This window comes from Pocillopora verrucosa, chromosome 1 (genome assembly GCF_036669915.1).
Source record: "Pocillopora verrucosa isolate sample1 chromosome 1, ASM3666991v2, whole genome shotgun sequence".
Lineage (NCBI taxonomy): Eukaryota > Metazoa > Cnidaria > Anthozoa > Scleractinia > Pocilloporidae > Pocillopora > Pocillopora verrucosa.
This window is the reverse complement of record NC_089312.1, coordinates 26322660-26337681: the sequence shown is the minus strand read 5'-3', so window position 1 is coordinate 26337681 and position 15022 is coordinate 26322660. Positions and strand designations below refer to the sequence as shown.

Sequence of the window (15022 nt, the reverse complement as noted above, 5' to 3'; positions counted from 1 at the left end):
TGTGTCATTTGTAAAGTGTCTTTGGTTGTCCTTTATTTTGTGTTTCTCGTTTGCCAACGTTTTTCGTATAGTTGTGGTAACTTGTTATTTTTCATTTTATTTTAGCAGCCGCTTGAAATATTCATCTCGCTCCAATTGTTACCTTTACTTCAATACCTCATGATCAGTTTATTTCGTTTGTTGAAGAATAGTGAAGAGTGTGTATTGGACAAGTACTAGCCCCAATACTTTTTTTTGAACAAAATTTAATTTCTCTGGGAAATATCTTGAGTTTACAATGATAGCAAGTTCTATTGTGGACAACTAGTATTTCTCTAAAATTAGACTGAATAACCACGGTTATGTAAAAGAGAATGACTACAAAATGTTTGCCTGAATTTTTTTTGTTTCTATATAGTCATGTCAAACAGTTTATTTCTTCGTATTTGACTTGTGCTGGTCTTCAATTTCTTTCCACTGTTCATCAGGTAGATCTATTGGAAAAAGTTCAGTTACATGATTAGTCAATGTTTACTTGAGTCAGGGTAATTTAGTATTATCAACTGAGTTAATAACATAAATTGACCACCGTGAAGAGTTTCAAAGCTGACGTGTCGAGCGTTAGCCTTTCGTCAGGTTGATTGGAGGAATTGCGGGTTGTGTGTGTGTTTATTTGGAGAAAACGGAGCTACGCTATTGTTGGGAATATGGTGACGAGAAAACAAGAAAAAATTAGTAGAATGAAAAGGGCTCGTTGATACCGCGGGGATTAATCGATTTGAAAGATAAATTTTTGGTCCAGAGACAATATTGTTGTTCTTTCAAATCGGTACTCTTTCATTCAGCTCTGCGAATTTGAAAAATGACTACTATTAATGTTAAAAAAAACAAAACAAAACAAAACATTTAAGAAGCAATCTGTTCGAAGAAAACTTTTCCAGTATTTAAGAGAAGAAGAACTACATTGTGCTTTTTCAGGCTGGGTGAACTATGCTATGGGAAATTATATTTTGAGCTAGCCTCCCGTTCCCTGGCCATCAAATAAGGAATGGAAATTTGTTTGCAATGTGATATTCAGGGAATTTCCGTCTCTGGCAGATTGTAAAATCATGTTTGGTCCAACATTTTTTTTCTGAAGCAACCAGTGACTTAATTTAGGTTTGGAAAGGTTAAATTCTTTCACCTCTAAAATCATAACGTTCAGTCTTTTATCTTTAATCTGCTACTTTTTTTTCTTTAATTTCATTTAGTTATGCCAATTCGTAGTCTAATTAAAGCATATCATATTAGTCGCTGATAATTTTTCGTTTTCTTATCACCTTTCTGGCAAGTATTGTAGTCAATTTTTATGATGAAATTACTAATAAGTCATTCATGGGACTGAAATTGTGAAATACATTTAGCAGTAACAGAGAACAGCCTTTAGAAACTTAGAAAATAATAGTTTTGAAGTTCAGTTGCAGGTGGAAGCCCAGAAAAAATAGGGATGCATTCTTACCATGAAGAACTTTGAAGATTATTCCAAATCCATGGATTTGCTTCTTATCGAGATCTGACAGATCCAACTTGGTTGATCCCTCAATATATGGTACGGAGACAACGCTTGAAAGGAAGGTAACATCATCTGACGTAATTGGCTCCTTCATCTGGATTTCTTTCTGCTCTGTTGTCAATGCTGTTTCAAACTGTCAGAAATTGTAGAAGTTAGCAAAGACTGATGTATAAATTTATAGGCTTACCAGAAAAGGGTTTTTTTTTAATCTAAATGATGCACTTTAGATGCGTATCTATTGCAATTTAAAGTTTCCCTTTTTAACTCCATTCAACATAGTACTGCTCATAGAACAATGTGTGGGGCGAGTATGGTGTTGATAAACTTGAGGTATCGAGATCCTCAACTTCATTAAACTAATGCAAGCAAGGAAAAACAGAGAGAAGCAGATGAATCCACACTAGGATTCAAGCAAGCATAAAGACAATTATTTCTGCAAGAAGGGTGGAAAAAACTAACGAACTGGCATATATAGTTTGCATCGACTTGCATGTCTTACCCAGGAGAGATACTTTTCGACAAGCGCCTTACGCTGTTTTCTGCTCTTGCAAGGTAGAAGGACATCCTGGAGTATTTTGTCCAAATTCTGGAAGTCGTCTTTTGTGAAATAATCTGCGTAGGTAATAAAATAATAAAAAACAAATTTAAGATGATTATTTTGACCACACAGGAATCTGGAGGAGTATCTTTTTATTAAAGAGGAAAAATTAAGAAAAGAAAAAGAGTTTTATGGAGCTAAATCTGTTGTCTTTTACGAAAGGGAGTCTGAAGTTTGAATTCTACTCAGTGAATTATTTTTTCAACTTTCCCTCGCTCCTTTTACAAGTATAAAACACTTAAAAAAAAACAGTGGTTCTCACCAATCAAATCAGCCTCGTCCGTTTGACCATAGAGATCAACAAATGAATGGCCATCCTCATCTTCCTCTTCATCAGAGTCCACTTGATATTCTTCTTTAAACTCGTCCTTGACTACAATTTTTTTGATAAACTCTCCTTCGCGGATCTCTAGTCGATTAGTTTCTTTGTTAAATTCGACATGACAGCACTTGAAGAGAAACGGCGCTTCGGAGGTCCTGGTCGCCACCTCAGGAGGACGGTAGGTCTCGTCTACTTGCGTTAGTTGACTGGGACGCAGAATATACCTGAGAAATGGACACAGATGTTCCATTTCAGCCAGTTCAACTTGACGTCCAGTCTAAAATTAAGTGAACAAAATCACAATTACTGCAAATGAAGGAGATAAATTGAGAAAAAATATTTTGGAACCAACAATGAGGCACCACACTGATCAAGTTGCAGCCTTAGGATAAAAAACGAATGAGATGAATAAAAGAATATTAAAAAAAAAATGGATAGACAAAACAAGAAATAAATAAATCAACGAATTGATGAATATATACACTTAATCCAGGTTGAATATTATGATTTTGGGAGGTTCCGCTCACGAGTTGTTTCGCTGGCGAGCAGTTCACTAGCGTCTTAGTTCGATTCGCTTTCGTCTCAAGAACGTTTTGCTAACTATGACAAACGTTTAATGATTCCATTGGCAGAACTTGATCGCCTTCTAATCGGCTGAAAGTCGTAAGGGGACTTAGGTCGTTTCAGTAAAAGCCGAAATCGATTTTATAAAGTCGATTCAAGACAAACTAAAGTCAATTCGATGCCCACGAGAAAGATGCCCAATGATGGCGAAAAATGCCTGAGTATGTTTAATGATGACAATGAATGCTGCCTAATGACAACAAAATTATGCCTCCACACCTTACAGAGCAACCTTTTCATTTGTCGTTACTTTTAAAAAAAAAATGTAAGGAGACATTGGTGAAATAACTAAAAACGTTAGCGAAAGGACCTACCTGCAAACTGACCTGAGACGTTGTCAAAACGAGTGACTGAGACATTCAAGTTAGCAAACTGATCGTTGGCGAAAAGACTCGTACGCGAATTGACCGCAGTTCGGAACATGAAAAACTGTGTAACAAGGGCGTTCTACAAAATACTAGATCCATACCCACATGCAAAGGCTGGTTCTGAAATTAATGTTCACACCGGCGGAAGATCTCTTTCTTCACTGAACCATACTTGTAATTCAATGAATCATCACTTTTAGGGTCTCATTTAGCGCTTTCATAAATTTAAAGAGTGTTTTCTGATATGTGTTTCTACAGAACCCGTTATAACTTTTGTTAGGATGAAATTTCAGTTACATGGGTTTAAATTGATACCTTCACCAATCTTTTCCCTTTCAGTTCAAATTTCTCGCTGTAAATTACGGAGGTTATGAGAAGCAATGCGTGCCTGTCAAAATTCTTCATCTTGTTGGGGTCAAGAATAGTCTCAGCCAGTATTTTGCGAAGGTCTGCATCTTCAATATAGTGCTGGCGAAGTTTTCCAAGTTTCAGATCTCCTTGTCCATCACCTAACTTAATGGTTCCCTCTAAGCATCCCTCAACACCTTCATGGCGCTCCTCAGCTCTAGATGACAAAAAAACAACAAACAGGCAAAAATATAAGTTCTTCTGATTGTGAAGACAGGAACACCTACAGTTCAGGGAAAGGGAGACGATTTTGATCTTTCTTATTTTCGTCAGATATATTGCGGTTGGTGTTTTTTGTGTGTGTGTGTGTGTGTGTTTTTTTTTTTTTACTGTAAGTCGACTTTAATTAGGCACTAATACATGCGTCCTAAATAATTCTTTTTTCCTTATTAGGTTGTCAAAGGAATAAAAGAAAGAAGTGAATATTCATTTCATTAATTAGCACCAATTAAGGGTCATACCTGGCCGACACGTCAATCTTGTTCTTGTCAATCTCTTGTTTCAGTACAAATACCTCTTCTTTTATCTTAGATTGGAAAGATTCGCTTAAGTCTATCATTTCTTCTCCACGTTTGACATACTTTCGTAGTTCAGCAAGGATTACCATTTCAAGTTTTGCATAAGGTCGCTTCCATACCGACCGATGTTTTTTTACAGCTAATGTCCCAGGCTGTATTTTCGCCGTTTCGCCGTGAAGCACTGGAAACGTTTTTTCGCTAAAAGTTTGCTTAGAAAACTTTCGTAGAGCGTCTGCTATCATCTGGAAAAAAAGATTCGAATGATTTTACTAAATGTGAGCCTTACTTACGCAAAGTAGCATTTCATAATACAATTGATTATGAACAGGGTACAACTAGAAGGATTTGCCAATAGAGGCAAACGCTAACGGCAAAGTCTTCTGCAGAAGACAGCAGACTGAACCAAAGTAAAAAACTCTTAATGACTTTAAGTCTTCCAAACAGACCTGAATTTTTTCAATCAGTGAGAAAATCCCTTTCTAAAAATATAGGATTTAAGCATCCATCACCTCAAGAACCCTGCTATTTCGAAGTAGAAGTAACTAGCTGGCTTTTATCCCCTTTTTCCGCGAGCAATCGAAGACAAAAATATACTTCCTGAATAATAACCATATTGACGCACGCTCCTTCACTCGACAAAACGCTTTGCAACTTTTCAATGTTTCGATAGCTGAGGATGGAAGTGAAAAAAAAAGCTATCGTCTGTTAGACGACTCGGCGTATGAAGAAGTGGTTTAAAACACGAGATGTTAGGTTGAAGACTCACAAATATTACTGCAATTTGTGCGTTCACTATAACCCAAAAAACATTGGATATTCGAGATGACTTACTTTTAGCCTCGATCTTCGATAAAGCTCGTGCAGATCTAAAACGTGCTCCAAATTAGTGTAGTGTTGCTTTCAGAATGATGTGTACGTTGATTGACCGTATTTAAGTGATAAATATGCAGCACGTATTTGCATAGGACAGCAGTTTCCGTCTTTCAATTTTTTTTTCGAGAGTAAGGTGCGCAAAAGCTTTTCATCGAGGTAAAGGCATCCTTCGAAAACTGAAACATCCCCTCGCCTTTTCAGTTTTTTTTCCTCCACATGTAAAAATCACCCAGTGAGTGTGCTTCTAGAAATATAATCCGAATTGCATCATCTTTATTATGCTATCAATAATCCGTTGTCCAACCGACCAAACTCTCCACCAAATGTAGAAATGCAAATATTTATTTCTCTTTAGTCCTCAATTTTTCAAAATCCTAATAAAGGCATGAGATTGTTTTAAAACGTTTTCATTAGTATGCTGTGTCTATTTGTCATGAGATTTACCAAAGCAAAACTAATTGTAGAATCCTAACGCGAGAAGATAAAAAGAAGCGAAAACTATACAAAAGTGGTCATCGTTACGGCCCAAGGTTAGTCGTTGCCATTTCTAAAGCGTTACGGAGCCACACTGTGGATTTCATTCTTTTTCTACTGTCGCTTAAAAGGTTTCATTGGTACACAGGAGAAAGAAACTAAATCGTTTCTGTCAAAGAAATAAAGTCGAGCAGGAGGGTCGAGTTGTACCTTGAGACTATAACTATGCTCGTTATTGAACAGTCCGAGATGTTCTGCAAAACTGAAAATATTTTCAGGCCACAGCAATTAAAATGAAAGTCAGTGTTGGCTGAAAATGTTCGAAAATAGAAGCATGCTCGCGTAGTTTTCTTCAAACTTTCTGAAGAATCAGTCTCATTTCATACAGAGTTCAGCCATGCCTTCGGTCATTTATCGATTCTTAGCAACACTTAAACAGACAAGAGCATCCCAACAGTTCAACATCATAAATTCTCGCACAGAGCATTCGCAACAAAGAGCCTCTCTTTGAAATATAGTACGGCGCTAATAATCAGTGAAACTTCAACGAAACTTTCTCTAAAAATGTAAAGTTTAAATGCGAAAATGTATGTGTTTTAAGAAACAGGTTCATATTTAAGACTTTGGAGACAATTTGATAATGCCCGTTTCTTTAATTCAGACTTTCAAATAGGTGTCTGTGTGTGTACTGGCTCCCTTGGTTTCAACTGTAGACGTAGTCCTCTGAGAGCCATGAGAGATGGATTAAGTAAAGCATTAAAGAATAAAAACACATCAACTCATACCTTAGAATCGAAGGTCACATAAATCGCTTGAGAAGTTTCCTTAGCAGAGAAACTAAAGTTGAGTTAGGCCAGCTCAGTCCAATGCAAAATTATCTTGCGAAACAACCAGACGCATATAAACGTAGCATGAGCAGCAAAAAAATTTAGAGCAAACAACTCTCTTTCAGTTTCTGTGAATTACGTCTGTTGCTAGTTTGGGCCGATTACAAAGTTGGAATCGCGCTTGTCACGGTGGAATAACGAAATAGTATTTTTGCTACACCAAGACATCATTTTCGTCTTAGATAAGATATATATATGCTAATTTTTATTGATATCCCATGACATTTACGCCTGTGTGACGTGGGTACATCAAGGCTCGAAACCAAATCCAATATTTCGGTTTTTTACGCGGATGTTTTCCATGAATAAATCTATGTCAGTCATCTGGAAAAGGCGCGAGTAAATATTTTATGTTACTTTTTTTTTCGAAGACACTTCAGGGTTACGTTATTTCTGCTAAAATTAAGATTTTCCCTCCTTTCGGAACTGAGTTAAATTTCATCGTGCATTTCAGAGGATTTTTAAACACGATGGCACCTCAATAATTACTGAAAACCCTTTGTTATGAAACTTGTGTCGCATTAGGATGGACACAAATGTTGACAATATACATTCTTATTAACCTTTCTAATCTATCTTACCCGCACGCCCGAATTATGATAAAGTTTGCGAGGAAAACCGTTTCTCATCGCCTTCGCCGAGAGGAGGTGTTGTATTTCCAAGTTAAAAATCATTCTCCTAATAATTACTTTCGTACTTAAAGGAATACATTTAATTTCGACCGCAAAAAATATTTCACTAAAAACATCTCCTCATACAAGTATGCTGCACTCAACATGTTGGGTGTTGAGGCCGCGATCATTGAGAGCATGAGAACGATATGCTGGTTCAGCACATTTAGCACCCCACCCCCCTCCCTCCAGAAATTTGTCGATAAATCGTGCTGTTACCCTAATATTTATTTATCCCTTGGAGGGGGAGGGAGAGGCATCATGGCGATAAAACAACATAACAGCCGCGGCTCGAACGTGGACCTATCAGGCTACGGATGTCAATTTGTGTCCCCTCAACTTGCCACCCTAACAATAATTACTTTTCTTCTTTATCCTCCGCCAGCACGTGATCTTCAGCACCCCTCCCCCCCCCCTCGTTACCCCTTACCCCCTCCTTTGTTCTCCCAATTTGCGCCGGCCAGGTAATGAAATTACAAAAGGCAATCTGTGCAGAATTGTGGCGCTGAAAACCACTGTTACCATGATAGGGACATTCCCATTCAGCTTTGATCAGTGCCTGTCACGTGAATCTGCATTAGGGAAAGACCCTTGCCCGTAGATTTGATTCCGAAATAGGCAAGGTTTCATGAAAGCCTTTTCATCATAGCAAGGTGTCAATCTATTCAAGGAGGGATGGTTAAATAATTGACTGACATGCTTAAAGCTACGAGTGATATTTTCTTCATAGTTTCTCCCGTACTCATGGCAAATTATGACAGCTACTTTCAATATGTTTATTTCATATAACTGTTTCGATTGATTATGTAATCGAACCATTCAGAAAGGCCTAATTAACCTGCATCCAGAGCCTTCTTACTTTTGGCCTTAGTGCTCATCAAATAAACACTAATCTTGTGGTCGATGAGGTGAGCTTGCTTGCTTATCCTTTTTAGATTATTCGAGGTATAGCTTCGACTAAGAACAGCCCCTGCCCCTCTACAAAATCAGAGAGTCGGAATAATAAGTCGAGAATTCCATTTAAGAACCAAATGGCTATAGCAGTAGGAAATGCAGAGAACGTGACGCCTGGCGAGGTCTCAGCGGGGAGGGGGGGGGGGGTCGGTGGCTCCGACAATGTGATGCCTTACTTAAGTGAAGTGGAGTGAAGTGGAGGTTTGATGTCTCATGTAGCGAGAACAAAATGGCATTATAAAAGCATCGGAACATGAAGCTATGAGAGACTGCATAAAATAAGTCAATACACTTTTTTATTAAGATGACATAATTATTTTTTCTCCAAAAATATATCTGATAGAATTGATAAAATAAGTTTAGAGACTCAATCCCTGTACCTGGTATTTGTCTGATTGAAAACCTCCTACCTCCATAACTACATCCACGGGTGTAACATGAACCTAGCCTTAATATTTGGTTCTTTTGGTTTTATCAACTGGGTTGATAACCCATATTAACCATCGTAAAGAGTTTCTAAGCTAACGTTTCGAGCGTTAGCCCTTCGTCAGAGAGTTAGCCCTTCGCTCTGACAAAGGGCTAACGCTCGAAACTTCAGCTTAGAAACTCTTTATGAGGATTTCTTCACGTTATCAACTCAGTTGATAGAACCAAATTATCTTATTATTCTCAGCCACCAATACAGCATCACTGTTTCTTTAGAAGCTTAAGGAGGTGTACACGAGTTTGCAAATCGGCCGATTCGAAGTACACCTTGCTCAAAATTCAGTTCCTTTCCCCTATAAATTTTCTAAATACAATTTATGAACAAATTTCACACGTGAGCAATCGTTTTTATTAACTTTCTTCGTGCATGTCCCGAATAAACTGGAGAATATCCGATGGTATCATACCACATTCCAAACCTCAGTAGTGTTTAAAGCTCTTTATGTCTCCCTGTAAGGGATTTTTGGCGTTAAGAGTGCGTTTGTCAGTAATACACAGGAAAAGACTAACTGTTTTGTTCACAAAGTCCCCCTCAAAAGTGTTTAACGGTGAGCTGTTTGTAAACGTGTTGTTCTGCGCACTTCATAAAACAAATAGGACGATGATAAACAAAGTTACAACTAATTAGCTTAAATATACACAAACAGCAGTCTCTATTTGGCACGAAAATAGAGGCTATTATAAATGTGTTTGGCGTGTAAATGTGTTCGAAATTTGTTCGTGGACATTAACCGCTCAGAGAGCACTCAAAAATCTTTCATTTCCTACAACAGTTTGGTCGCAAAATTTTAAATTTTAAACTAGTTTCCTTACTCAAAAGGATCAGATGAAAATAGGTATTCTGCTTTACAGAGAAAAAGTTTTTCATTGCCATTAGACGCGTGTTTCGATTGAGTTTTTAAACCAAAGTAATCACAAAAAAGTCGAAACAAAGGAAAAAGTCGAAACAAAGGAAAATATCACAAGCAGTTAGTGGCAAAGCAAATACAATCAAACTGCCTGAAACGCGGGAAAACGCGAGTGACCCAGTCGTCTTTGGTTTTAGTTTTGAGTAGCGCGGGTTTTTTCCACTAATGAAGCCAAACCAAAGCAATCCCGGATTACCCTTGACACTAAATTGAGAACTAAGCTAAAAAATATTTTATGTCACATTTTACTAATATTGAAGAGATTCGCCTGCCATCCTACGCTTTTGGTGTTAAACCTTCGACCACGCCCGTCCTTTCCTGTTTAATTTATAAACCTGGTGTCTGTTTATATACAAGCAAACTACTTTCTTAATATATTTAAAGCTGCTCTCCTCTAAACTTAACGAGTTAAGACATTTTGAATTATCTCCTTTTCTAAGCTTGTGATTCAATGTGAAAACAACGTTGCTCATCTTTAACTTAGTTATGGCATAAGGTTTGCGCCATCCTTCTCAATCTCTTCCCATTTTTCGTCAGATAAACCTGTGGAAAAATGGTTACGAGCATTATCATTTCTGAAAAACCTGTATTTGCTGATTACATGGCACACCTGTCAAGGAACGAGCGCGGGTAACTATCGTGTCCACGTCCGCTCAATAGAGCTGTCAGTGGAACACGGACTTTTTCCGCTGTAAACATGGGAGAAGTTTCTGGAGACCTAGATTAGCGTCTGCTTGATACGGGGCACGATGCGATTGCATTATTGTTGATGATTCTTACCGGAAAGTATCCTGAAGACGACAGCATATCCATGAATGTCGTCTTTGGTGAGAGCCCCCAGATCTAACGTATTCGCTCCCACGGAGCAGGAAAGATAGGCAGCAATTCTGAGAAACTCACAATCAGCTCGTGTTATTGGCTGCTTAATCAGAAACTTGGTCTGGTCATTTTTCAACGCGGTTTCAAACTATTGAAAAGAATTTCTAAATGTTAGCGATGATCAGGCTCCGTTTGTTCGAAGGGTGGATAACCCTATCGTTAGAGCAAATTTCTATCCGGTGCAGTAGCAACAGCAATAGCGCAGTACGTTTAGGTAACACTTATCTACTGTATAGCAATTTATCCATTGGATGGTGTTTTCCGCTCTTTGAACAACAAGGCTCAGATCAATAGTCGACCTAAGATTGTAGTTGACATAATAAATCGAAACGTTTGATCGACTTAATATATAAATAGCTCATTCAGGCAATCGTCTTTCCAAAGCCGCTGCTAGAAAACCATGAAACTTTTCGGTACACAGTTGTGTGTAGTCTATGTGGCGATGCCAGCATCAACCGGAAAACAAAGAGCAGTTTTTGGTAGCAAGCAGCCAGGCTGGTTTAAAGACAGAGAATTCAGGCGTCAGACACAAAAAAAAATCACAAGCAAAGAGCAAACGGACGAACAGAAAGACAATCCTTTTCAAAGGATCCCACTTACAATCTGATGGTACTCGTAAGGCAATTAAATACATTGAAATGAATGTATAAGGTCGACTTACCCAGATCAGGTACTTCTCTACAAGCGCTTTACACTCTTCTCTATTCTTTGTTGGTAGAAGCACTTTGGTAAGTATAAGATCAAGTTTCTTGATATCTTCTGGATTAAGTTCATCTGGTTGGAGAAAAATAGCGTCCTTGAAATTCTGTTACAGTCCACCGTGCTATGTCAGGTTTATCCCACTTAATGATAAAAATATGGTAAAAAAAATGGGATATGTTGTTTCTCAGATGAGTATGATCTCTACTCTGAGATCTTCCTATGAAACAACGGGGGGAACGCAAATATGAGTTGTTTTTTCAAAGATCGAGCCGTTTTGCGAAAATGGCCTTTTGGAAAAAACAGTTAAGCTGTGTAAGGGCTCAATTTCGTCCGATAACAACAGTTAAGATAAGTCTGTTTCTCGCAGAGTATAAAGATGATGCTTCAACATTTTACATGTAATTGGAGTTTCGCTAAGTAATTTAGCTCAAATGTCACCCAGTCTCGATGTCGAACTTGCTTTGAAGTCATCAGGCCCCTGATCTATATGTGAAAATGACAGAAATCTGTGTATCTAACACTCTTACCAGGTAAATCAGTCTGATCTTCTGAGTATATTTCCACGTAGGTACTATCATAATCCGGGTCTTCTTCGGTAGGATCGCCGCCGAACATGTCCCTGCAAACTGTTTTACCAACGTATTCTCCTTTCCGGATTTCCAGTCTGTTTTCATCCTTTAGGTAATCAACATGGCAACACTTGAAGAGGATCGGTGCAGCGGAGTTTCTGGATGCCACCTCTGGAGGAAGAAATGTGCTGAAGAAGCGAGCATGTACTTTTCCAGCTGGAATAAAATATCTGACGAAGGAATTCGCCGCTATTTGTGGCACTTCGCTATTGAATTCGGCCTCGGTCTGAAATAAGATCAACACATACATATCTTTCGATGAGTTGGCAAATTTGCTAAACACTCCGTCAGAAATTCAGCTGTTTGAAGTGTGCGGAAAGGGGTCATTTCTCCAATACCGATATTTACCTCTTGCTTTCTCTCTCCTTCAAGTTGAAATTTCTCGCTTGAAATCACAGATGTAATCAGAAACAGTTCATCGCTTTTAAATCCTTTCATTTTGTTGTGATCTAAAGGCGTATTTGCGAGTATTCCACGGAGATCTGGATCGTCAATGTATTTCTGGCTCAATCTACCCAGTTTTAGAACTCCTTGATCACCACTGATCTTAATGGTTCCCTCCAGATATCCTGAGACACCCATACTGTACGCCTTAGCACTAACGGGGTAAATAAAAAGCAAGAACTAGTAGCGGCTTATTCAATCAGTAATCGACATCTTCCGTTGGAGGTTTGACTAGCGTAATAACACCATGCGAATATTGGTGAACGTAAAAGTTTATTTGTGTGCTTTTCAAGTATTTCGAACAAAACACCAACAAATGACTAACGAGCAGAGGAACGAAGAGCAAAACCAGTGTTCACAAAATGAAGTCTCAATGGGGTGATGACTTTTACGGCTAACTGTTAAAATTTTGCCATTTTACAACCAACGGATACAATTTGTCCATTCTACGTCTAACGGTTGAACTTTAGGGCCCTTCTACGGCTAACAATTAACCCATTGATACTATCACAATGGCATGGATCAACCTCTCTATCAATGATTTACCTGTTACCCATATCGATGGTCGGTTTGGACTGAAACATTTCCTCTTTGACTTGAGATTCCAAGGAATCACGGAACACCTTAACTATTTCGTCATTTTCAACATATTTCGCCATTTCCGCAAGGACTATGATTTCATGTTTTCCGCGTGGTCGCTTCCATATTGGCCGAGACTTTTTTACAGCAAGCGCTAGTGGCTGTATTTTCTCAGATTCTCCATGAAGAATGGGATAGTATCTATGGCTAAAGTTCTCCTGAGCAAACTTTCGTAGTCCTTCTTCTAACATCTGGAAACAAATCAAATAAAATCATGTCTTACTTGCGATTTCTCTTTCCGTGAACCGTCTCTCTTCTTACTTGTTTAGTTTCTTATTTATGTTATATTTACATATATCAGGAACAAAAAGACCAGTCCAGCGAACGCCGAAGTTCTGTATACCTCGACATTAGTCACGTTTTCTTTGCAAAGTTATCCGTCGAACAGGAATGAGCGAAGTGTATTAATTTTGTTTCTTTCTGTGGGCCGAATCTCTAGAAAGCCAGAGTCACAACATTATTAATAGATTTTCAGCTGTGAAGATATAGAAAACAAAAGTTCGTCATCTCCTACTCTACTTCCTGATAACAATACTTCTGCCTCATTTGCCAAAGAATATACACGTGTCAGGAGCCAAATTTTCTGGTATGACGTACAAGTGGATAAAGCAGCACAACAAACGGCGTCACTAGTTGAAACTGAGAATGCTATTGATAGTTTTTTTATGGTATTCTTGTTCCGTATGTGCAACTAGTGTATTTCGTGCTACATTCTCACTCTGTGAAGGAAAATTGCGATCATTCCAACTCAAAGATTGAGGTACCAATAAATGTTTGTGCTAATTAATGCAGCGCATGCGCATCAAAATTATTTCATGTTGATTTTTTTAGAGTCCTCTTACATCCGTCGAAACTAAAATGTATCACCCCTATTTACTATTATATGTAGTTCTGGCATGTTTAGCGCGTGGTGAAGGAATTTCCAAAAATATCCCAGATGCACAGCAATTTAACGACATTGCTGACACATACTTCCGCAATAACATAATCCCGGCAACAATATCCGTATGCTCATTTCTCATTTCGATGATCTACTATCGGATCGATGCAATTACGTCTTCATCTTCATTTTCTCACACCGCAAACCACGAACGACAAACTGGATTAAATGGAAATGAAAATACAACTTTTTCATTTTCGTCAGCGAACATTTTTCTCAAGAAGAACAACACTTACCTTCGAAAAATATGTTTCATTTAACGTGCGCAACAAACTATCAGTAGATTGATAAATAGATAAAACGCCAAACCATATAACTGACCAGGAAACGTATCTAAAGAGCGTAAACATGCAAACATGCAAGAACGGTAAAACCTTAACTAGGAAAAAAAGACAAACAATAAATGAAATAAATTTTGTGGACTGCAATGCTGGTAAAAGCAAATGTTATTTTCAGGCTTTGTCTCTGCATTTGCTTAAATCACAGTCCACCTACGAGGATCTTTTCTTTGCTTGATTTTTATGCGAAGGTCCAATGAAATTCATTTAATTTCAAGCTGTTTTCAAATTCCCCTGACTCGCTCCTCACGTGTGGTTTCGTAGCTCAGTTCGTAGTTACGGGAGGAACGGGTTGGAATACCTTCCAAAAAGGAAATGCGGACGAACACAAATGCAACAAAAGGTTAACAGCTTAACTGAGAGGGTAGGTTAACAGGAAATCGTGAGGAACAAAAGAAAGATATCGCCAAGATATCAGCGTATATAATTTGAATTCAAGACCTTTGGACGCCAATTCCGGCAAGCTTCAACAAACTCAGCACAGTTCAAATTCCTTCAACTTTCCTCTTTTTGTAAACACTACGGCTATAACCCTACTGAATGAGCCGAGTTTTTAACAAACCACGTTTGTCGTTGAAATATTGCGAATGATCTTAAAAATGGAAATTATTAGAATTTAAAATGAGAACAAATAGTTGCATAGTTGAAATCAAAATAATAGTTAATAAAATATGGGAAAAGAAAGAAAAACAACCTACCGTTTGCAACAAAATAGTTGTGTTCAATGTTGTTTTGATCTTAATGACACCAACGAAAGTTATGGTGCGTTAATTCATTCTTCCATGGCCTCCCGCTTCGTATATTTAGATCCGACAAGCTGTATTTATCT

General features: G+C 38.1%; 1 protein-coding gene across 1 annotated transcript; it reads right to left on the bottom strand.

Annotated features, from left to right (window-relative positions):
• Positions 1-237: 237 nt before the first annotated feature.
• On the bottom strand, positions 238-15008 carry LOC131771601 (uncharacterized). Its single transcript, XM_066162345.1, has 14 exons — positions 14892-15008; positions 14092-14188; positions 12823-13106; positions 12181-12430; positions 11731-12058; positions 11163-11275; positions 10403-10589; positions 5136-5161; positions 4313-4611; positions 3759-4008; positions 2392-2728; positions 2031-2143; positions 1478-1664; positions 238-473 (listed from the first exon to the last, which is right to left on the bottom strand). The coding sequence occupies exons 3-14, from the start codon at positions 13104-13106 to the stop codon at positions 412-414; spliced, it is 2436 nt and encodes an 811-aa protein (XP_066018442.1). The 5' UTR covers positions 14092-14188; positions 14892-15008; the 3' UTR covers positions 238-411.
• Between the last annotated feature and the right edge of the window lie 14 nt (positions 15009-15022).

Bases quoted from the DNA above. Each gene is read 5' to 3' on its own strand.
- LOC131771601 (XM_066162345.1), bottom strand. From the start codon at position 13,106: ATGTTAGAAGAAGGACTACGAAAGTTTGCTCAGGAGAACTTTAGCCAT. The intron at 12,059-12,180 runs GTAAATATCGGT...ATCTTATTTCAG, and splicing joins AAGGAGAGAGAAAGCAAGAG to ACCGAGGCCGAATTCAATAG. The intron at 4,612-5,135 runs GTGAGTCTTCAA...CTTTTTTTCCAG, and splicing joins CACAAATTGCAGTAATATTT to ATGATAGCAGACGCTCTACG.